At 47.3% G+C, this 21,747-nt stretch overlaps 1 protein-coding gene across 1 annotated transcript; it reads left to right on the top strand.

Moving 5' to 3' along the window:
- The first annotated feature begins 363 nt into the window (after positions 1-363).
- Positions 364-11,445, top strand: Serping1 (serpin family G member 1). Its single transcript, XM_021642899.2, has 8 exons — positions 364-491; positions 975-1,052; positions 2,139-2,757; positions 4,264-4,398; positions 6,813-7,016; positions 7,195-7,331; positions 8,746-8,965; positions 10,986-11,445. The coding sequence occupies exons 2-8, from the start codon at positions 999-1,001 to the stop codon at positions 11,237-11,239; spliced, it is 1,623 nt and encodes a 540-aa protein (XP_021498574.1). The 5' UTR covers positions 364-491; positions 975-998; the 3' UTR covers positions 11,240-11,445.
- Positions 11,446-21,747: the final 10,302 nt, after the last annotated feature.

A 21,747-nucleotide genomic window follows, 5' to 3' on the forward strand; every position in this document is an offset into this window, starting at 1 on the left:
ATAGTTCCAGATGAGGGCAATGGGAGCTCAAGCATGTAGCTGCTTCTAAGGCCTGGTTTCTTAACCATCAAATGACCCATTTCCACAGGGTTCCTCTCCAAACATGCGCATCTCTTGCAAAATGCTGGGCGTGTTTTGTGTTTCTCCTGGTTTCATCTTCACTCATGGAACCCAGGAGGAGCAGTTGGTTGTGCATCACCAAGAGACTCAAGCTTCGCCGCCCTGTCCATCACTTCATACCCTATTCCCACCCCATTTCAGGAGGAGCTCCAGGCTAAACTTCTACCCTGGCCCACAGTGCCAAACCCAGGCCCTCCCCATCCTGGTTTACAGGAACTCACCCTAGCAATCAATCATCCTCAATTTTTAACTGGGCAGTGTCCTGAGGCAGCCAATAGCTGAGTCTGCCCCACACCCCACCCTCACTGACCCTCTGCAACTGTCCACTCAGTCTGCCCTGAAGCTGCCTAGTGACCAAGAACTTGGACCAGGTTTGTAAGAGGGGCTTTTGGGAAGAACGCAAAGTTAAGAGGGCCGGTCAGGGAGGTCTCCAGCCTAATTCTCCCCAACTTTCCAGCCCCCTGTTTGTTATCTCCAGCTTCCATAGGCTTGCTTCCACTTGAGCCTTCTGCCTCTTCCTCCTCCCTCAAAGCTGTGCTGCCCAGCTCGCCCTGGCCCTTCTCTCCTGCTGCCTCTGGCTTATTGTTTAGTTAAGCGGGACCCGGGAGATTGAACAGATGGACGGAGACTTGGGCGTGAAGGGAGGAACCGGCCAGCCGGTGCCGGGAAAGGGAAGCGGTTTGGGGAAAACAAAACAGAGGGCGGAGCCAGCGAGGAGGTTGTCCCAGAGGGAGGAGGCGAGAGCGCAGCACTAAGGGTCGAAGCCAGAAATGGAATGGGGGCGGGCCTGGGGATGGGGTGGACGCCTGAGCTGCTAGGCTCGCGGCTCGCTCTGAGGCTAACTGGCTTCGCAGGACGCAGCTGACATCGCTGCCCAGATGGCCTCCAGGCTGACCCCACTGACCCTCCTGCTGCTGCTGCTGCTGGCTGGGGTAAGTGGTCTCCCTGCGAGGGGTGGGAGTGGGGGATGAATTAACTCTTCAGAGGCTGGCAAAGGAGGAACTCTCCTCCCGGGAGTCGTAAGTTCCTGCCTTGCCTTAGCGTTGGAGGAGGGACTAGATTCTATAAGGGAAGGTACATTAGCTGAATGGTATTGGGCCGACCCCTCACCAAGCTTCTTTAACCCATTGTATAAAAGGAAGAACACATAGACCCCACCCAGCCCACCAGCCAGGCTTGGACGGGTCAAAGAAAGCAAGATGAAGAACAAGCCCGGAGTTGTGGAAAACAGACCCCACCGCCACCAATGCCGCTGTGACAGGCTCTTCCAGGCTGGGGTCTGTGGAAGGCGGGGTGCAAGGAGAAAGGCTAGCAGACAGGCCTGGACAGCACCAGGGTTGAGAGCGCTGTGGTTCCAGTGGCCTAGGAGGACAGGGATGAAAAGTAAACTCATAAAAAGAGTGGGTGCTTGCTTCCTGGGGGTGAGCAGTGTGCTGTGGTGGAAGCTGGCATCCCCAGTGACCTTGGGGAGGTAGCAGATGAGGGCCCAGTTGAGCAAGGGATGTGGATTTTCCTACTTTCCTTCCCACTTCTGAAACACCCTGCCCCATAAGGAGGTCCCAAAGCCCAGATGCCTGGGGCTACAGGCTGTGGCACTGTGCCTAGTCCCCACCATTCGCTCCTTTCCTTTTGGAATACTAACTTTTCAATACCCACTGCTGTGCCACATCCTACTCTTTGAAGACCCACAGTCCTAAAATAAGACCACAAATGCGCTAACCCAGCGAGTGAGTCAAAGCAAGTAGATATTTACAAGAAAACAGCTCCATGCATGGCAGTCCCTGAACACAGATAACTAATTACCAAATCGGGATTTATTCATGATTCCATGGAGAATTTTCCCAGCATTGCCTGTTTCTGTAGGAATTGGGGGGGTGGCCCAAGGCAGACCCTTCACCTGCCAGTCTGTACCAGAAAAGACTGGTATGATGTGTTCCCAATCTTTTCTTCCTGCCCGGAGTGGTTGAGGGGAGACTATGGCTCACCAAGAAATGAAAACACTGTTTCTTGAACCACAGGACAGAGCTCTCGCAGATTCAGAGGCTGCCAGCCATGGCACCCACGACCCACTGGTTTCTCAAGACAAAGAGATCTTCGCTGAAGGATATGGCCCCTGGAGTAGCAATGTGCAGTCTTCTAGCTGGCCAGCAAACAATGCATCCACCAAAATAACAAATGACAGCACGGATAAGCCTGCCAACGAGTCCTCCATCCAGCCCACTGAACTGGCTGATCAGCTACCCATAGATTCTCTCAGCCAGCCCCCTGTGGATTCTTCCAGCCAGCCCCCTGTGGATTCTTCCAGCCAGCCCCCTGTGAATTCTTCCAGCCAGCCCCCTGTGAATTCTTCCAACCAGCCCCCTGTGAATTCTTCCAGCCAGTCCCCAGTGGACCCTTCCACCCAGACTGCCACAACCACAGAGCCTCCCACCCAGGCTCCCACTGAACCCTCCTGCCCAGAGCCACTTGCGCAGTGCTCTGACTCAGACAGAGACTCCTCAGAGGCCACGCTGGCAGAGGCTTTGACAGATTTCTCTGTGAAGCTCTACCATGCCTTCTCAGCTACCAAGAAGGCTGAGACCAACATGGCGTTCTCCCCATTCAGCATCGCCAGCCTACTCACGCAGCTCCTTCTTGGTAAGGCTCTGACTTCTTCCCAGGCCGTAAATGGGAGCCTTCCACAGGGATCAGCAACCACCAACACTTTCTGCAAAGCTATGTCTCTGGAAAGTAGCTGTAACGTGGGCTACATGATGGGGATGGTAGGTCTTCATTCGTGAGCATTGCTTCGTTTAACAATGATGTAAGTAGGCACTGTTGCTTATATTTTTGGTTGTGAGCCCAGATTTAACAGCGGAGCCATCTCTCCAACCCGTGCTGCTGCTTATAAACCCCCTATGGACTCATTAACAATATATGAAATAAGGTCCCAGTCACCAGCCCATGGTTCAAAGCAATGTGATGAGGAAAATGAAGTCACTAGAGATAGACCTAAGGTAGAGTTGTGGTAATGCACTTTCTTGCTATGCCGTCACAGGCGGTTCGCTCAGCCCCTCCTGAGAGGGAATTCTCCCCAGGTAGGCAGAGAGGTGAGAGCTCCCTCTACAAGCCAAGAGTCACAGAATGTGTTGCCTTGACTCCCTAGAAGGTAAAACAAGCAAACAAACAAACAAAAAAAAAATAAAACAAAAGCCCTCTCCCTCCATTAGAGTGATTCATCTGGCAGAACATTCAAAGGACATTCAAAACATTGAATGAACATTCAGATTCATTCAAAGGCAGAACAAATTGCCACAGGCAGGGGAGAGAGAGAGAGAGAGAGAGAGAGAGAGAGAGAGAGAGAGAGAGAAAGGACACTCCTCTTACCCCAACAAGGAAAGTTCCAGAAATGCATCTAGAAACTGCACATATAAGATCCTTTTTCCTAACATCCCACCATGGCTGAAGCACCTGACTCTCCGGGTATGACACCAGGCTGTCCTCAAACATCCTCAGCCTCCTGGGGGCCAGGGAGGGGGCTCTTTCTAGTCAGTTGATTTCAATTAATTTTAGTTCAAGTCCTGCATTCATCTTTCACTTATTAGCTTTGAAGCCTTAAATGCATTAATTAATAACGTAATCTCTAAAATGTCAGGGTCCTCCTCTACATAATAGGAAAGGGAGTATTCTGTATAGAAGGCTTAGTGACAATTTAGTAAGATACAATAGGAGAGGTGTTAGAATACCTGGACCAGGAGAAATGCTCTTGACAAGATTTAGCTATTATGGTAGAAAAAACATACAATAAATGCTTAATAATGAAAAACATCTACCCTCTTTTACAGTAGTGATCAAGTGCTTCTGCTTATAGGATGACCCTTTGTACATCCAAACATCTAAATCAGAGTGAATGTGGAACAGCGGTTAGAAATATGTGTGGGAATGTTTGAAGCCTTGGTGAAGTCTAGTGGGGTGACTCAGGACTTTCCCACCTTCCTTCTGATGTGTGGACTGTCTTCCAGAACACAGATCAGAAACCATGTTTCTGAAGCCGAAACATGGCAGGGAACACCCTCCACTCCAGCCAGTCCTCAGCCCTAGTCCCAGATAGTGCGTCTCCGATCCCTCCCCCGAGAACCCGCATCTCTCTGTCCTCTGTTGCAGGAGCTGGAGAGACCACCAAGAGCAGCTTGGAGAGCATCCTGTCATACCCCAAGGGTTTTGCTTGTGTCCACCAGGCTCTGAAGGACTTTTCATCCAAAGGTGTCACCTCTGTGTCTCAGATCTTCCACAGCCCAGGTGAGCATCCAGACAGTAAGCTATGGAGGATTCTGGGAAAGAAAGCCTGGGAAAGAGGATGGAGGGCCTGGACTAGGGATGAGTAAGAACAGATGGAAGCCTCAGCAAGTTTCAAGTGGCTCCAAGAGCTGGGCAGTCCTTCCCGAGAGTCATTTGCATTTGTCCATTGTTTATAATAAGAAAAGTCTATGCATGCCTTAGGGCTAGAGGTTAGAGGATAGAAGCATAAAGTGAACAAAAGTTGCTAAGTTTTAGGTCAAGGGAGTCTTAAGACTCATCTTTTGTACTTTCGTGTTACATGAGTTTGTTATTGTTTACATGTTTATGTTAGGTAGAAAATACCAGCAAATAGTAAATAAAAATAATAAACTTTACAGATAATTTAATGCAGTTGGGTTTTTTGTTTCTGTTTTTGTTTTTGTTTTCTGTGTAACCTTGGCTGTCCTGTACTGGCTTTTTAGACCAGGCTGGCCTCAAACTCACAGAGATCCACCTGCCTGTGCCTCCCTGAGTGCTGGGATTACAGGTGTGCACCACCGTGCTCAGGTTACGCAGCCGTTTTCAAACTTGGTTCCGCAGAGCTGGCCACTTGTGCAGAGGTGCTCAGCAGTCGATGGGGATGGGGCGTCAGGACGACTGGCGGAGGTGGCGCCCTTCCCATGGGAGGAAGGTGGTCCACTTCAGTGCTGGCCTCTAGCGCCCAGAGCCTGGTTATGACTTGGAGGATACAGCTCTGTTGCTTTCAGAGCTTTAAAATTATAGAGTTAGTCTAATCCCTCTCTTCCTGGCTTTTCTTTCTCCGGTTGGTTTTGGTTTTTTGAAATAGGGTCTTGCTGTGTTGCCAAGACTGGCTTCAAACTCAGATTCTCCTCCAGCCTCAGCCTCCTAAATTCTGGTGTTCCGTACTTCCACCTGGCTAAATCCTTAGTCCCACTTTTTCTCACTCTCGCCTTCTTTCTTTTGTGAGAAACCATGTTCTCCTGTCTTTCCTTTCTTCTTTGTTGTCTTTGTGATTAAGACCAGGGCTGAACTACATTGTCAGCCCTCTTCCTCTGTTTCCCTACTTACTGAGATCGCTTTCTTTGTAGCCTCCATTTCTTTTTCCTTTTGTTTGTTTGTTTTTTTGTTTTGAGACAAGGTATCCCTATGTAGCTCTGACTGTCCTAGAACTCATTATATAGACCAGGCTGGGTTCTTATTTATAGAAATCGGCCTGCCTCTGTCTCCTGCATAATGGGATTGAAAGCATAACCTCATTTTTTGGCAATCCTTTGGTCTAGGTTGCTGAGACTATAGACCTGTGCTGTCATGCTTGGCCTTTTTTTTTTTTTTCTTACTATAAAAGCCATATTTGTTGTTAAAAAAAAAACTGAGAAAATACAGGAAAAGAAGAAATACAGAAAAAAGGGAAGGAGACTGCCTAAAAATTTCAAACCCCCTTCCATCCTCTCTCTCTCTCCCTCTCTTTCCTTCTCTCTTTCTGTAGTCCTGGCTAGCCTTTACTCCCTATGTAAACAATGCCCACCATGATGTCACAGAGGTGTCATGCCTCTACCTCCCAAGTTTTCCCACATCTGGCATTAAAATAAATCTGAAAAAAAACATATGGCTCAAAGGCCTCAATAAATGCTTCCTTACTAACTGACAACCAGCGGGTCCTTTGTTCTGCTCAGTTAATGGGCAATTCTACTGCATTCAACATTCCCCTCTGCTTACATCCAGAGTTCTGCTGAGGTTCTGGCTTTTAGGCTGTGTGAGCTTTCAATCTATTTTGATCAAATTTGTATTTGATCAAATACGTTGATCTATCCAGTCCAGTAAAACAGTCTACTCTTTCAAGCACTCAAATTTTCTCACAGGGACTTGGGCTGTGAGAATAAAAGTCAAGAAGTCTTGTCATGGACTTCCCCTGAGGCCTGGGAGCAGGTCTATTCCTGCTGAATAAGGAAAGAACAAGTGTAGGGAAAGTCAAACGCAGGCTGTGTCAAGAAGTCTGTCCAGCAAGCACTAGTCAGCAGCAAGCAGAAGCTGCAGGGTGCCTAGGAGTTTTGCTCTTCTTAGTTCATGACATGTTTTCTTGAGCCTGGTTTGCATATCTATAATAAAGGAGCAGGCTGGTCCCTGCACCAGGATTTTGTCTGCATTGGAGTGAGCAAGAACCATGGAAACCTGGATAATGTGATGGTCTTTAATCCCTTCATTCAGGAGGCACAGGCAAGCAGATCTTTGTGAGTTCTGGGCCAGTCTGGCCTACATGAGTTCTAGATTAGCCAGAGCTACATAATGTAGCCATCTCAAAAAAAAAAAAAAAAAAAAAAAAAGCAAAACCAAAACTCATGGCAGGTGTGCTCTTTGAAGGGAGAGGTGGAGTTGTTCAGAGGACCCATCCTCCCCTCTCTTGTCCTGCCCCTCAGACTTGGCCATAAGAGACGCCTTTGTGAATGCCTCTCAGAGCCTGTATGGCAGCAGCCCCAGAGCCCTGGGTCTGGATAGAGATGCTAACTTAGAGCTCATCAACACCTGGGTGGCTGAGAACACCCACCACAAGATCAGCAAGCTGCTGGACACCCTGCCCTCCGACACCCGCCTCATCCTGCTCAACGCCGTCTACTTGAGTGGTAAGGAAAACCTCGGGTGGGTACCGTGACTGACCCAGTTCTGCCTCCCTCCCTGTCCTCACATTACCAGGCTGAGAGCACCATGCTATGTTCCCATGTGCCTGTCCTACCCGATCCAACAGAACCTTTAACACCGTCTTGTCCCCACCTGAATCACAGCCATCCTTTCTCCCTTCAGCCAAGTGGAAGAAAACATTTGATCAAAAAAAAACGATGGAATCTTTTCTCTACAAGAACTCTGTGATTAAGGTGCCCATGCTGAGCAGCAAAAAGTATCCCATGGCCCATTTCAACGACCGGACCCTGAAGGCCAAGGTAAGCTCTCGGCTGACTCTGACCCTGCTTCAGACATACCGGACGGTCCCAACTTCCTTTCTCCTTATCATTGTGGAGGACCTGCTTGCAAACTTCCATCTGTTAGTCCCTCCCTTCTCCTCTCTCTAATTTTGGCCCAGGCAGGGAGTTTTAGGCTGGAAGACATGAGTCTAGACACGACTCTAAAGCTTCTTCATTCATCTCTACTGCATCAAATGGCAAAAAAGAAAGTGAGTTGTGTTTCCATTCTGTGTGTCTTTCTCAGCAGCCACCACTCCAAGTAGCCCGCCAAGTGGTCTGCGTGTGCGTGCATGTGCATAAGCACACTTGTAGATGGATAGCTGTGTGTGTGCAGAAATGTGGTAAGTGTGTGTATATGCAGGGCTTAAGTTACTGGACGAGACACCTGTCTCTCCTCCCAAGTGCTGGGATTAAAGGTGTGTGCCGGGGGCTGGAGAGATGGCTCAGTGGTTAAGAGCACTGTCTGCTCTTCCAAAGGTCATGAGTTCAATTCCCAGCAACCACATGGTGGCTCACAACCATCTATAATGTGAACTGATTCCCTCCTCTGGCAGGTGTAAATGCAGATAGAACACTCATATACATAAAATAAATAAAATCTTAAAAAAAAAAAAAAAAAGGTGTGTGCCATTAGGCCTGGCTGAATTAAGTTCTTTTGTGGAAATTGGACAGTATAACTAGTGGGTCAGGAGAGGGACAGGACAGAATAGGTGGCACACGCCTTTAATCCTGGCAGCTGGGAGGCAGAGCAGATGGGTACATAATAGAGAGCTGTATAGTAGAAAGGTCCTGTCTTAAAATTTAAAAAGGAAGAAGAAAAACATGGAGCCCAAAGATTCTAGTTAGTAACTTCCCCATGTCCGGTGCCCACGAATTCCTTCCTGCTAGAACTGCAGGACACCGGTCCGTAGGGTGGGATCAAAGCCTCACCACTGTGCATAAGGAAAACACCTTCCTGGCATAGCCAGCCTTGTTTCTACCTTGGGAGATCTCCGGGTCCCTTTCTGCTTGTGTGTGTATCTCTGTGTCTCAGTAGGAGGGATTTTTTGAGCCAGAATCTCCTATCCTTTCTAAGAAAAAAGAAAGGGGGAAGGCACTAGGGAGAGAGGAAAGAAGGAAAGGAAGAATAAAGAAAGCAAATCCCTCCTTTGTTATTCATTGCTAGTCAGGGTTTGATCCAAAACTTGTGCTCACTCCTGGGCTCTCCCCAGGACCAGCGTGTTTCAGTGAGACCGACTGGCATGGCCACTCGATGGCACAGCGTGCTAGTCAGGTGTGCCTGCTGCTTACCGAAGCAGTATACAGTAGAGACAGACTCGGGGCACGGGAAACGGGGAGGACAGGAACGGGCTTGGGCAGGAGGAGCTGATGAGCTGTGCCTCATGCTCTGTAGGTGGGACTGCTGCAGCTCTCTCACAACCTGAGCTTTGTGCTCATGGTGCCCCAGAGCCCGAAGTACCAGCTTGACAGCATGGAGGAGGCACTCAGCCCCACTGTCTTCAAGGCCATCATGAAGAAGCTGGAGCTGTCCAAGTTCCAGTCCACTTACCTGATGATGCCTCGTGTCAAAGTGAAGAGCAGCCAAGACATGCTGTCAGTCATGGAGAAGCTAGGTGAGCGCTAGCCGCTGGGGACGGGGAAACGGTGATGCTGGAACGTGGCTGTCATTCTAAGCTATGCGAGTTAAAGGGACAGGGGTTTTATCCCAGGAGGCCACTGAGAAAGCTGAAACTCAGAAACATTACGTGACTTGCCCAAAGTGTGCACGACTTCCCTTTGAGCCGGTTGGAGTCAAGCCGGAACAGCAGCGCAGAGCTCCGGCTCTCTGGGATGTTTCTGCTGTGTGGCTCACTGGAACCGGTGACCCACATGGCCTTGGACATTCACACCCCCAGCCGCATTCGCTGGTACACCGCCTCACAGGATATGCTCAAATCCATCTAGATCTGACCGCCTAGGGGCTCTGAGTTCTCAGGAGACTTTAGAAGCACCATTTTCTCCTTTTCCCATTGATTGGGAGATTTAATATATTTTTTAACTTTTTATTGATTTTTCGTGAATATCACATCATGCACCCCAATCCCACTCATCTACTCATCCTTCCATATCTCCCTCCAGCCTTGTAACCTCCCCCAAACAAAAACAAACAAACGAACATCTCACTGTGCATGCTGCAGTGTGTCATGCTTGTGTCACACAGAATACTCTTTTGCCCAAACAGCTCTATTTGCTTTGCTGTAAATCACTGCAGTAATTGCCCTGAGTCATTGGTGTGGTCCGGGGCCTCTGGCTTCTGCTGCGCTGTCAATGCTGGATCCTCACTGGACCCCTCTCAGATACCCTGTTGCTGCCCTGTGTCATGAGATCCTGCAGCTTTCTTTCCTCAGGACCTGCCCCTTCATTTGCTCCAGCAGCTCATAGATGGGGTAGATGTTGAGGTGGGCCTACTCCAAGCCTGAGTCTGGCCTGCCTGGTGGCTGAGTTGGTCAGCCCTGTAGCTCTGCCTCACTCACACCATCAGGGCCAGCTCATCTGCTCTCACAGAAACACTATTTTCTTACCTTTGAGTTCATCTCTTGCTAGATCTGTACACTCATTTGCTGTCCTGACATTTGACCACCTAATATATAATCTGATTTTCTAGATAAAAGACCAAATAATGGACTAAAAGATGCACCTAGTGCTCCTACCTCTGCGGAATTGCAAGGGCTTTAGGAACAGGGATCAAAAACCAAGTATTAGGGGGAGTAGCCTTGCCAGGCCACAGAGGAGGACAATGCATCCAGTCCTGATGAGACCTGATAGGCTAGGGTCAGAGGGAAGGGGAGGAGGACCTCCCCTATCAATGGACTTGGAGAGCAGCATGGGAGGAGATGAGGGAGGGAGGGTGGCATTGGGAGGTGATGAAGGAGGGAGCTACAGCGGGGGTACAATGTGAATAAACTATAATTTATAAAAATATAAATGATTTTTTAACTGGAAAAACAAACAAACAAATATTAAGCCGATTGGTGGTGGCACACGCCTTTAGACCCAGCACTCAGAGGCAGAGGCAGGCAGATCTCTGTGAGTTAGAGGCCAGCATGGTCTTCAGGGAGAGTTCCAGGACAGCCAGGGCTACACAGAGAAATTCTGTCTCTGAAAGAAATAAAAGAAAGGGGAAAAAAGAAAAACAAATCCCAAACCAAATGTTAAAACAAAACATGCTCCCAGTACCTTTATTGCTAAGGAAGTGCCAGGGTTATAGACACTCTTTGTCGAGAATTTAGGGCAGAGACTAGTATATATTTCTTATCACTTCACAGAATTTTTACCATCATGTGATCTCATTTTATAGCATATTATCTCTCTCTACTTTCCAAAGTCCTTAAAGACAAGGAAGTATGGTGTCATTTTTTGGGGGGAGAGTAGCTGGTGGGCAGAGAGCAGGCCTCTCGCCTCTTGAGAGTGGTGGCTGGGCCTGCTGACACGGCTCCCACTGGCCAAACCAGAAGCCGTGATATACTGAATCTGAGGAGGAAGAGACTACGGGAATCTGAGACTAACCCAGGAAACTAAGAGCAGAATCTCCATCCACCTAGAGCTTCCTGCTGATGTCTGATCTCATTCTTCTGTTGTCCCCTGCCTCCCCAGATTTCTTTGACTTCACTTACGATCTCAACCTGTGTGGGCTGACCGAGGACCCAGATCTTCAGGTGTCTACCATGAAGCACCAGACGCTGCTGGAGCTGACGGAGACAGGCGTGGAGGCAGCTGGAGTCTCCTCCATCTCCGTGGCCCGAAACTTAGTCATCTTTGAGGTGCAGCAACCTTTCCTCTTCGTGCTCTGGGACCAGCAACACAAGTTCCCAGTCTTCATGGGCCGCATATATGACCCCAGGGCCTGAGACAGGCAGGAGACCTGTAAGGCCGGCAAGCCAAGCTTCAGCTCACCATGTTACCGCCTGCCCTAGCCACTTCCAGCCTTGGGGCCCGGCAGAGGGACTGTTTCCATCCTCCAACCCCAATGGCAACTCTCTAAACATTTTTCAGCTTTTATGGTTCAGGCTTGCCAGACTCTACAAATAAAACTTGCAGACATTTTCTTCTCTCACTTGTCTCTGGGCACGAGTTGCCTCAGTATCAGAACACGAGACTCACCATGCTTCCTGCATCAGCTGCTCACTGCTGTGTAAAAGCCACACTAAACACAGTGGCGTAAAAACATCGATGCTTATCATTTCATCCGTGTCTCGGGGCTGCCCAGTGGTCTTGCTCCTCTGACTAGCTGTCCCTCCCTGGCATATGAATGCATCTTCCATAGTTAGCAGGTTGCTTGGGGATGACTGGTCTTTGATGGTTGTCTTAGTTAGGGTTTTACTGCTGTGAAGAGACAGCGTGGCCACGGCAACTCTTATAAAGGAAAACATTTAACTGGGGCTGGCTCAGAGCTTCAGAGGTTTAGTCCATTATCATCATGGTGGGAACATGGCAGCATGCAGGCAGACATGGTGCTGGAGCCGATGAGAGTTCTACATCTCCATGCTCAGGCAGCAGGAAAAAGCTTTGTGCCTCTAGCCTGGCCTGAAACATATGAGACCTCAAAGTCCACCCCTATGGTGACACACTTTCTCCAGCAAGGCCACACCTCCCAGCAATGCTACCCCCTATGGGCCAAGCGTTCAAACACATGAGCCTATGGGGGCCGTTCCTCTCCACACCACCACAAGGGTCTTGGCACTCTTCTATATGTCCCTATGTCCTGCCACCAGGATGACCTGTATTCTAACACAGCCTCTTTCTCTCATGTCTGCTTATATCAAGTTCACCATTTCCCATCAACAGTTGGCATGGTAAAACCAGGACGTAGAGTGCAAAGCCACCACAAAGTTAGAGGGGAGACAGCCACTAATTGAAGACCACAAATGCCATTGACCTGGCACAATCCTTACCTGGAGAGAGAGCTCAGTGGTTAAAATTCCTTGCTGTCCTTCCAGTGGGCCTGGATTCGGTTCCTAGCATTCCCAGCAACTCATGGTTCTTTGCAGTTTCAGTTCCAGGACACCGGACACCTTCCCCCTCCGTAAGGACTCAGGGTAAACACACAGTGTGCGCACCTACACCGACATGCTAGACATAAGGGATGACTGAAGATGTGCCAGCCAGCACCTGGACTTTCTCCTTAGGCAAATAAGGCGTTGCCAGCACCTTAGCCAACCAATGGTGTACACTCACCCCAAAAGCCTTTGTTCCCCCAATTAAACGAGCTGCTCGATGGAGCCTGCCTCCTGGGAAGTCTGTTTCTCGTCCTCTGAGGTCGCCATCGGCCCCAGCAGTTCCTACTTCACGTTTTCTCTCAGGCAATCATGCTCTCAGCAATCATGCCATTGAGGAGGGGGAGTGAAGTGGGGATGACAGTCCATGAGCATCATGATAGGGATCCACAAGTATGAGGGAAGAAGGGAAGAAGAGAGAGAGAGAGAGAGAGAGAGAGAGAGAGAGAGAGAGAGAACACTGGCTTCGAATAGCACTGGCTTTTTAAACTTCAAAGCCGAGACCCAGTGATATTCCTCTTCCAACAAGGCCACACCTCCCAATCCTTCCCAAACTCCCAAACAGTCCTACCAATTGGGGACTAATTATTCAAACATAAAAGCCTATGGGGGCCATTCTCAACTAAACCATCACAGTAGCCGATAGATTTATTCCTGAAAGTTGGAACTTCAGTTCCTATAATTTTTTTACTTGTGTATGCTCTGCTGAGGTCAAAGCATTCCTAAGAGATGACCTGGAGCAATAATCATTGCTTATTCTTTTTCTTGTTATTTTCCTGCGATGGCTCTGCCCTGATCCTCAGACTTCCCTTCAGTTTCTCGCTCCTCATGCAGGCTAGGCAAAACCAAACAAAGCCTCAGAATTTGGGCCAAATCTTCCTCATAATTTGTCTTCCAGTCAAGACCAAGAATCAAACAAGAGTCACCCCAACTGCATGGAAAGATCCCCACTTCAGCTTTATTGCCCAAGAGCTGTCTGCGTGCTCTTCTTCTGTACTAGTGTGGACTGTGTGAAGAGATTTGACTTTGCACATTGGGACATGATGATGAGGACTTGCCCAGCCAACTGGTCCATGTGATCTCACTTTTATAGAGCCTAGTCTCTCTGGGTATGTGGGGTGGGTGTGTGTGTGTGTGTGTGTGTGTGTGTGTGTGTGTCTTTCTGTCTCTCTCTCTCTCCCTGTCTCTCTCTCTTCAAGTTTTCTCTGTGTAGCTCTGGCTGTCCTGGAGTCACTTTGTAGACCAGGATAGCCTCGAACTCAGAAATCTGCCTTCCTCTCCCTCCCGAGGGCTAGGATTAAATGCATCTCTCACCACCACCCCACACAGCTACGAGGCCTTTTGGATCTGAAGCTCGGAAGAAACACAGCATCACTCTTGCTTAATTACATTGGCCAGTTAGTCAATAGATGAGCTCAAATTCAAGGAATAAGGACAGAATCTCTACCTCTTAAAGACAAGACTCTAAAAGTTACTCTGCAGAGTTTGGATGTAAGAACACATGAATTACTCTGGCCACATTTCCAATTGTCTAACAGGTTGTCCTTATTTGTAGAGAGACTTTTAGCAACTCTGCTTAGCAAGCTGTTGCTCTGAGCTTTTCCTTAGGAAAACCAAGGAGCTGGCTCAGCAGCTGAAACAAGCCTGATGACCTAAGTTCAACTCCCAGACTCCACGGTAGGAGGAGAGAACTGTCAAAAATGTTTCCATGGCCTATACCACACACACACATATATATACACACATACATCACACACACATATATCAATCACACACACCCACCAATAATGATAATAACAGTAGTAATGACAATAATATTTTTTGAAAGAACCAAGGAGAAATCTGGTCTTGGTCACTTGTCTGTAGTAACAGTACTAAAGAGGTTGAATTTGAGAATTGTTGAGAATTTAATGCCTACCCAGTAAGCTCTAGGCCAACCAAGGCTACAGTAGGGCCCTGTCTAGAAAACAACACAAAACAGTCCTCAGGAAGCAGAAGCAGCCTGATCTGCACACGGGTATTCCAGAAGTGTTGGGGCCACATGAAGACACCCTATCTAAAAAACTAAAATCAAATAAACTAATTAATTAATTCAAAAATATTTTGTCTCGATCATAATACTAAGAACAAATTTATCACATGCAGCTGTGATACACTTTAGGATGATTACACTTTTTTTTCTCTTGCAGACTTTGTGGCAGCCTGAATGCCAGTTCCTACAGCACACGTGTCTCTTGAAAAAGACAGACACAGACTTCTAGAATCTCTACCCTGAAGCCCTACTCTAGGGAGACAGGGTCTTATAGGTCAGCAAACCTAGCTCTGATGATCCTGCTCCTGTCCCCAACCTCACTTGTGTGTAATTCTAATAAGGATCAGTGGATTATGATTCCTGTACAATTAGCATTTCTGCCACATGATGCCGCTATTGAAGCTTTGTCTTGAATAGCTTCGTGGATCTTGCTCTTGAAGTTTTATTGGTCCAGACTCATTTCCTTCTTAATATGAAATTCAGAAATTTGCATACAGTTTTTGCATGGAGCCATGACAATCTTCTCCACGTAGTTCTGTTTTTCTGTTTTGTTTTGTTTTTTTTTTATGTGTGTAGGTATTTTGCCTGCATTCATGTATGTCTGTGCACCATGCACATGCCTGATGCCCACAGAGGTCAAAAGAGGGTGTTAAATTGAAGAACCAGCCTGCCTCTATCTTAGGCTTAAAAAACATCTTATAGTAAAGATAAACTACGTTCATTCCCGTTTATGACTAAACCTCTGTTTTTAAGGCTTGGGCTGTGCATTTAGTTAAGTAATCTTAACTAAAAATGGTTCTGGACTGCCTGCTCCAGGAATAGCAATCATGCCTTTGAGTCAAAAAGCCATCTTACAACCATACCTTTGTTAATAGCCATCTTACAACCCTACCTTTGCTTCCGAGGGGTTGTTCTGGCTACCTTGTTATGGCTGCCCATTGTTATGACCACCCTGCAGTCATGTCTGTGTTTCAGGAGGTCTTTATGACTAACTTGCTGTTCTTATGTTCTGCTCCTGTAACCTCGTCTATTTTGCCTGCCAAATCCCCCATTTGGAAATCCCCTGCCCCTAAACTGTGAAAACCTTGTCTTCCCCATATCCAATGCTGACCTCTCAAACCCTGCCTTACGGGGAAGCAGCTCACATACATGAATAAAAAAGCTTGTTTTAATTAATTGCTTGCTTAAATTAATTTGGCCATGATGATTTTGCTTGGTGATCTTAAACTCTCATCTTTGGGACTAACAGGATCCCCTAGAACTGGAGTCTTAGAAGGTGTGTGACGCCCTTCAGGTGCTGGGAATGAAGCCTGTCCTCCGGAAGAGCAGTCAGTGCTCTTCACCACTAAGCCATCTCTCCAGCTGCCAGTGCTGATGTCTCCACATGTGCTACTGAAACCAACAGCGATCCTGATTTTTGTTTTTGTTTGTTTTTTGTTTTGTTTTGTTTTGTTTTTTTTGAGACAGGGTTTCTCTGTGTAGCCTGGGCTGTCCTGGACTGGTTTTGTAGACCAGGCTGGTTCTGCCTCCCCGAGTGCTGAGATTATAGGCAAGCACCACTAAGCCCAGCTGGTAATCCAGAACCTTAAGTTGCCCAAAGTGGATTTAAATTTGACCAGGACAAAAGTGTGGCTCAGTAACAGAGTGCGTGTCTAGAGCACAGAAGCTGGAATTCTGTCCCAGACAACGACAGTTTTCACCGTGCAGCTTCAATGACAATTCCTTCAGGTTCTGGGAGACGCTGGAAGGCCAGGCTTCCATGTTAGAACCATGCTGGTGTCTACCGATGTTTAGGGTTGGACCTAGCACAAAGTACGCCCGGTGTTAATTAACGTTAGGAGCAGCTTATGCTGCCATCTTAGGGTGTGTCAGCGAAGACCAGCCTGGGGATACAATGGGCCAGCGTGGAGGGTGTGCCCTCGGTGTGGATGAGAGCTGTCCAACCGGCTACAGGCCCAGGTGAAGCAAAATGACCCTCTCCTGAGAGGGGCTGGAGAGACAAGTCAGTGGTTAAGGGCACTGACTGCTCTGGCAGAGGACCTGGGTTTGATTCCCAGTGTGCACATGGTGCCTCACAGTGTCTTAAAGTCCAGGGTCTGGGGATCCAGGCACTCTTCTGGATGCTGTGGGCACATGGAACACACACACACACACACACACACACACACACACACACACTGGGCAAATGAGATAATATAGCTCAGAGGGGAGAAAGCCCCTACTACCAAACCTGAGCACCTGCATTCAATCCTCAGACCCACAAAGGGGCAGGAGAAAGCCAACACCTGCATGTCTCTGACTTCCACACGCACGTCATGGCACACACATGCCTGTGCAGATGCACGCTAAGTGAATAAGTAAAGTAATAATTTAAAAAAATCCACACATAAATATAAAATAGAACGTTTCATAAATTTAAGGCAAAGGAAACGAATTTGTTTGCTCTGTTTTCCTGGGGGCTGGGACACACTTCTGTTGTTGGGCATTGGAGCGCTAGGTTTTCTGGCTTTTAGAGTCCAGTACTTCCAGCAGCAGGGCCAAGTTCTTAGACCTTTGGCCTCTGAGGGTTACACCACAAGCTCCCTCGGTTCTGAGACCTTTGGACCTGGACAGTGCTGTGTCTCCAGTTTCCCTGACTGTCCAGTTTATTAAAGGCCTGTCGTGGACCTTTTCAGCCCCATAGTCCTGGGAGCCCACCCCCTAGTAAGTGACCTCTTAGCATGGGTTGGTAGCATATTCCTGATTCCAGTCCTTGGGAGGTGAAGGCACGATCATGAGTTCAAGGATAGCCTCAGCTATATAGCAAGTTTTAGGACACTCTGGATCCTGTCTCAAAAAGACAACCAACCAACCAATCAACCAACCAGAAAAATAAAAACAACAACAACAACAAAACTAAACAAATGAAAACAAAGACCTGGACCAGGTGTGGTGGGCAGAGGCCTTTCATCCAGCCCCCAGGAAGGAAAGGCAGGGGCAGGCAGAGTTCTGTGAGTTCAAAGCCACCTTGGTTTCACACAGCAAGTTCCAGGCTAGCCAAGGCAACAGACATCATGACTCAAAAAGACCAAAACAAAACAAGCCAAACCAAACAAACAAAAGATCCTATTGATCCTATTGATTTTTCTCTCTCTCCTCCCTTCTCCTCTTCTTTCTCCTAGTACTGGGAATCATATCTAGAGCCAAACACACGCTAGGCAGGTTCTGTGCCGCTTGGGCTACAACCCTGGCTGTATAAAGTCTAAAACCGGCTTGTGGCATTTCAGTGAAAGGAGGACCACACTTTACGAAAAGAGTATGTTGCTAAGACATTGGATAACTTAAAACTTTGATGATTTGACGCTATAATTTCCAGAATGGTAACTGGAAGAGGCATGGAACAAACCTTCCGCCATTGCTGAATACTTGCTATTTCATTCTGTTTTTTATTTATTAAACACTAAACTTGCTAGTAGTTTATACAGTGGGCACTGTTAAATTAGCACCTTGGCATGGTCGCTTCAGCCAGGCTTTTTGTTATTGATTTTAGATTGTGGTGTGTGTGTGTGGTGTGTGTGTGTGTGTGTGTGTGTGTGTGTATTTGTGGTGTGTGTCCACCAGAGCGGGCCTTGTTTGTGAGGTGTGTACTGTGGGTGCTGACTTCTGAACTCTGATAGAGCAGGAAGCTCTTTTAACTGCTGAGCTACCTCTCTGACCCTGTTTGGGCTTTTTCATAGGCTTTTCTACATGATCATCTCTACTTTCCGTTACAAAGTTATTTATTTTGGAGGTTGTTTTTTTGGCACTAACACCTTCACTTACCATCAATCCAGGATGCAGAAGATATCTTAAATGATTACTCTGGGTGTTAAAACCACATCACATCATCATTAATGTCACTGTCAGAAGTTACGATGTACTTAAACAACAGCTTGATTTCACATAAGACGAGTGCTGATGGCAATTATTTACTGTTGCTAGCTCAAGTGGTTCTGTCATTAACAATAATTGTAAGTATAGTTTACAACCCCCTCAGCCAACAATTTTGAAATTATGCAATCCTTGATGATTTTTTAAATTATGGGAGGTTTTCAGTATTTCAAATTTGTACCATTAAAATTTATGTAATATACAGGTAGCACCAGGCATTATTATCTTCTTTTTGTAAATGAAAAAATGAAGCTTTTCTTAGCCTAATGTACTTATTCAAGGTGTCTCAGCTAACAAACAGCGGGGTTAGAAGTAGACCCCAGTGTCTAATTTCAGGGTTCGTGCCTGATATACAGGACTCATTTTTTCCCAAGGTAGTTTTATCTGCTAGAAGGTATTGCCATTTCTTCTCCTCAGTCTTGGTTAAAAACATTCCCAAAAGCTCTGCATGATTTTGAATCTTAGGAAGAAATGATGCAAATATAAGGTTCCCTACTTTCTGTAGCAGGGACCTCGGAGGTAACCACCAAAGATGCACATAGAACACTGGTCTGCCTTCAGAATGGGGGTGGAGATGGGAGAGTTGGGGGTAGGGAGTGGAGTGGGGGTGAGGGATTTGGGGCTGTGGGTGGAAGAAGCTTTCATCTGCATCACTGAGATGGCCCAGATTTCCCTGAGTCTCTTTAGATGACACATATGAAAGGCTCATATTTCAATGAGTCCTCTCATTTCTCACTCTAATCTTCGCCTTGACTAGCAATTTAACACACATGTCCACATGTAAGAATGTGCACCCAGCCCAGCACTCTGCAAGGCAGAGACAGGCAGTGAATTCAAGGCCAGCATGGTCTACAAAGCAAGTCCAGGACAGCCAAGGCTACACAGAGAAAGAGAAACCCTGTCTGGAAAAAAGAAACGAAACAAGAGCAAACAGTAGAATGTCCCACCCATGTACACGTGACGCACACACACATAGGCGTGGGGAGAAGAGTCACAGGCTCACACAGACCTTCAGACTCACACTCTTGTACAAAAAGCACACACACATTGTTGTCTGCAATGGGGTAAACCTTCCACCCACGCCCAGGTCCTGAGGAAAGCCTCTTGAGTAAGAAGATTACGTCCATTGCCCAGTGTGCTTTTCATTACTAATTACAAGCCTGGAACCAGCCTCTTCTGTCACTCTGAAGAGACAGGCAGGCCCCTCAGCTCCCTTCCTCACTGCCTGTTTCTCCTTGTGTGACCACACATCTGCTCCACAAAGCAAAAAGCATCTTAGCCCAATATTCAGTCCTCTCCAAAAATGTCAACATGGTCACGCTCAAGCCTTAGTCCTCTGCCCCTCCCCACCACACGGAGAACTCATTCTGGACCCCTCCTCCCCACCTCCCGTGCCAAACCCTCTTTCCACCCAGCTGCACATGTACAGATTTCATTGCAACGGTCCTGTGTCTTCAAGTTGACTCCACAGTCACAAATAAAACTAAACTTTTTGTTGTTGTTTTGGTTTGTTTGTTTGTTTGTTTGTTTGTTTTGAGACAGTCTTTCTCTGTGTATCCTTGGCTGTCCTGGACTCACAGGCTGGCCTTGAATTTACAGTCATCCTCCTGTCTCTGCCTCCCTAAATTCTGGGATTACAGGTGTGTGCCACTGCCCCAAACAAAAGTAAACTTAAAAAGACTTAATTTTTGGTCTCTCTCTCTCTCTTGCTCTTGGTCCTCCTTTCTCTCCTTTCTCTGTCAGTGCACCTCTCCCCTCCCCTATCATGTCTCTCTCTTCCTCCTTTTTTCTCTCTCCCTCTCTCTCTCTCTCTCTCTCTCCATCTCCATCTAATATACCTCTTTTATATAGAAAAGTAATAATTTTTCCAGGGTCGGAGTGCAGGGAGGATTACAAATGTCGTTCATGCTAGGGTCCTAACTCCTCCCTTCATAGCCCAACTCACAAGGTCAGGTTTGAGAGCTAGCAGAAGGCTTTGTGACTCAGCAATCCTGCTTGGATGCCCCACAGCGACCTCTTCTACATCACCTGCCTTATACTGCAGTCTATGATCCCAAAGTTGTATTAGCCCCACAAGGAGAGACCCAATAGGAACCTTAAGGGCGTCAGGTCAGGACCTGGGCAGAGGGTGCACAGCAGAGCCGGGCAAGCATACTTCCAATGGCCCATACTGGTCACAGTCAACTCTCCTGGCTGGCTCCAGGCCCCAGTCAAGCCTCAGACTCTGCTCTATCAACCAGACTTCCAGCCCTGCAACCCCAGTCCTGCAGCGAGGAAACTCTACTTGGTGGAAGCAGGCTGACTTCTAGAGCACCCCAGAGCGAGGTCAGGACTGGCCACATGAGAGAAGCCTGCTCTGGTGCCAATGCTGAAATGATTCTGTAACCTCCCAGAAGGCAGACGCATCTTTTTCATTGTCCTTAGCTCTAAGCACAATGTCTGGCAGCTTCCAAGAGGCACTTGGGTACAGATTGCTTAAAGCAAAACAAAGAGAGAAAAAAAAAGAGCCTTAGATGTTTCTGCTTCTGTCTCTAGTACAAACTTCATCCCCTAACACGTTTTCTTGTCTTCCTCAAACACAGAGCCCTTCCTGCACTGCAGACCCTGTCTTATCTGCTCAGTGGCAGGCTCACCTGTATTTGAGTCTTTTCATTTTCAACCACGTGTAAGCTCATTAAATGTTTTTTCTCATGCCTGGGACTTCATCCTAAGTACCTGCTATCCCAGCACCAGAAAGCCCTTTGTGAACCTAATTCAGCCCACACTTCACTTCTCCGGTGCCATCTATCATTATGACTGTTTAGTAAACAGCCCAGGGTTGTGACACACACCTGTAATCCCAGCATGCATTTAGGGTATGCATCTAGAGGCAGGAGGATTGCAAGTTTGAGACTAAGATAAACTAAGAGTGAATTTGAAGCCATCCTGCGGTACATAAGACCCTGTCTCAACACACAAAAACAGAATACAATATAAACAAGGCCTTCATGATTAGACTCATGATTTCCACTGTATAATTGCATCAACCAGGAGAGTTCAAAAGAGAACTTGGGAATGGAGAGCAGGAAGATCAGGAGATCAAGGCCAGCCTTAACTACATTATTAGTTTATAGGCCAACTTAGACTACTCAAGACCCTGTTTCAAACAGACAAAACGACAGACAAATAAAAAACCAGGCTTGGTGAAAGTGATTGATATTTTAGAGGAAGGTAGTTAGGAGACTGAAAATATTACTCTAGAAAAAAAATAAAATTGGTCTGGCCAGCCAGGCATGGTGGCTCATGCCTACAATCTAAACACTTGGGAAAAATGAGGCCGGAGCATTGTGAATATGAAGTGTATAGCAAGGCCTTGTCTCGAGTAAACAGACAAGATTCCTGCTGGTCTTGTGTGGTGAGTCATCAGGTTTTTACAAGAGCA

The sequence above is a fragment of the Meriones unguiculatus genome, chromosome 8, assembly GCF_030254825.1.
Source record: "Meriones unguiculatus strain TT.TT164.6M chromosome 8, Bangor_MerUng_6.1, whole genome shotgun sequence".
Taxonomy (NCBI): domain Eukaryota; kingdom Metazoa; phylum Chordata; class Mammalia; order Rodentia; family Muridae; genus Meriones; species Meriones unguiculatus.

Coding starts and splice junctions, on each gene's coding strand:
- Serping1 (XM_021642899.2), top strand. CDS start 999: ATGGCCTCCAGGCTGACCCCACTGACCCTCCTGCTGCTGCTGCTGCTG. Junction 7,017..7,194: donor CAACGCCGTCTACTTGAGTG/GTAAGGAAAACC, acceptor TTCTCCCTTCAG/CCAAGTGGAAGAAAACATTT. Junction 7,332..8,745: donor ACCGGACCCTGAAGGCCAAG/GTAAGCTCTCGG, acceptor CATGCTCTGTAG/GTGGGACTGCTGCAGCTCTC.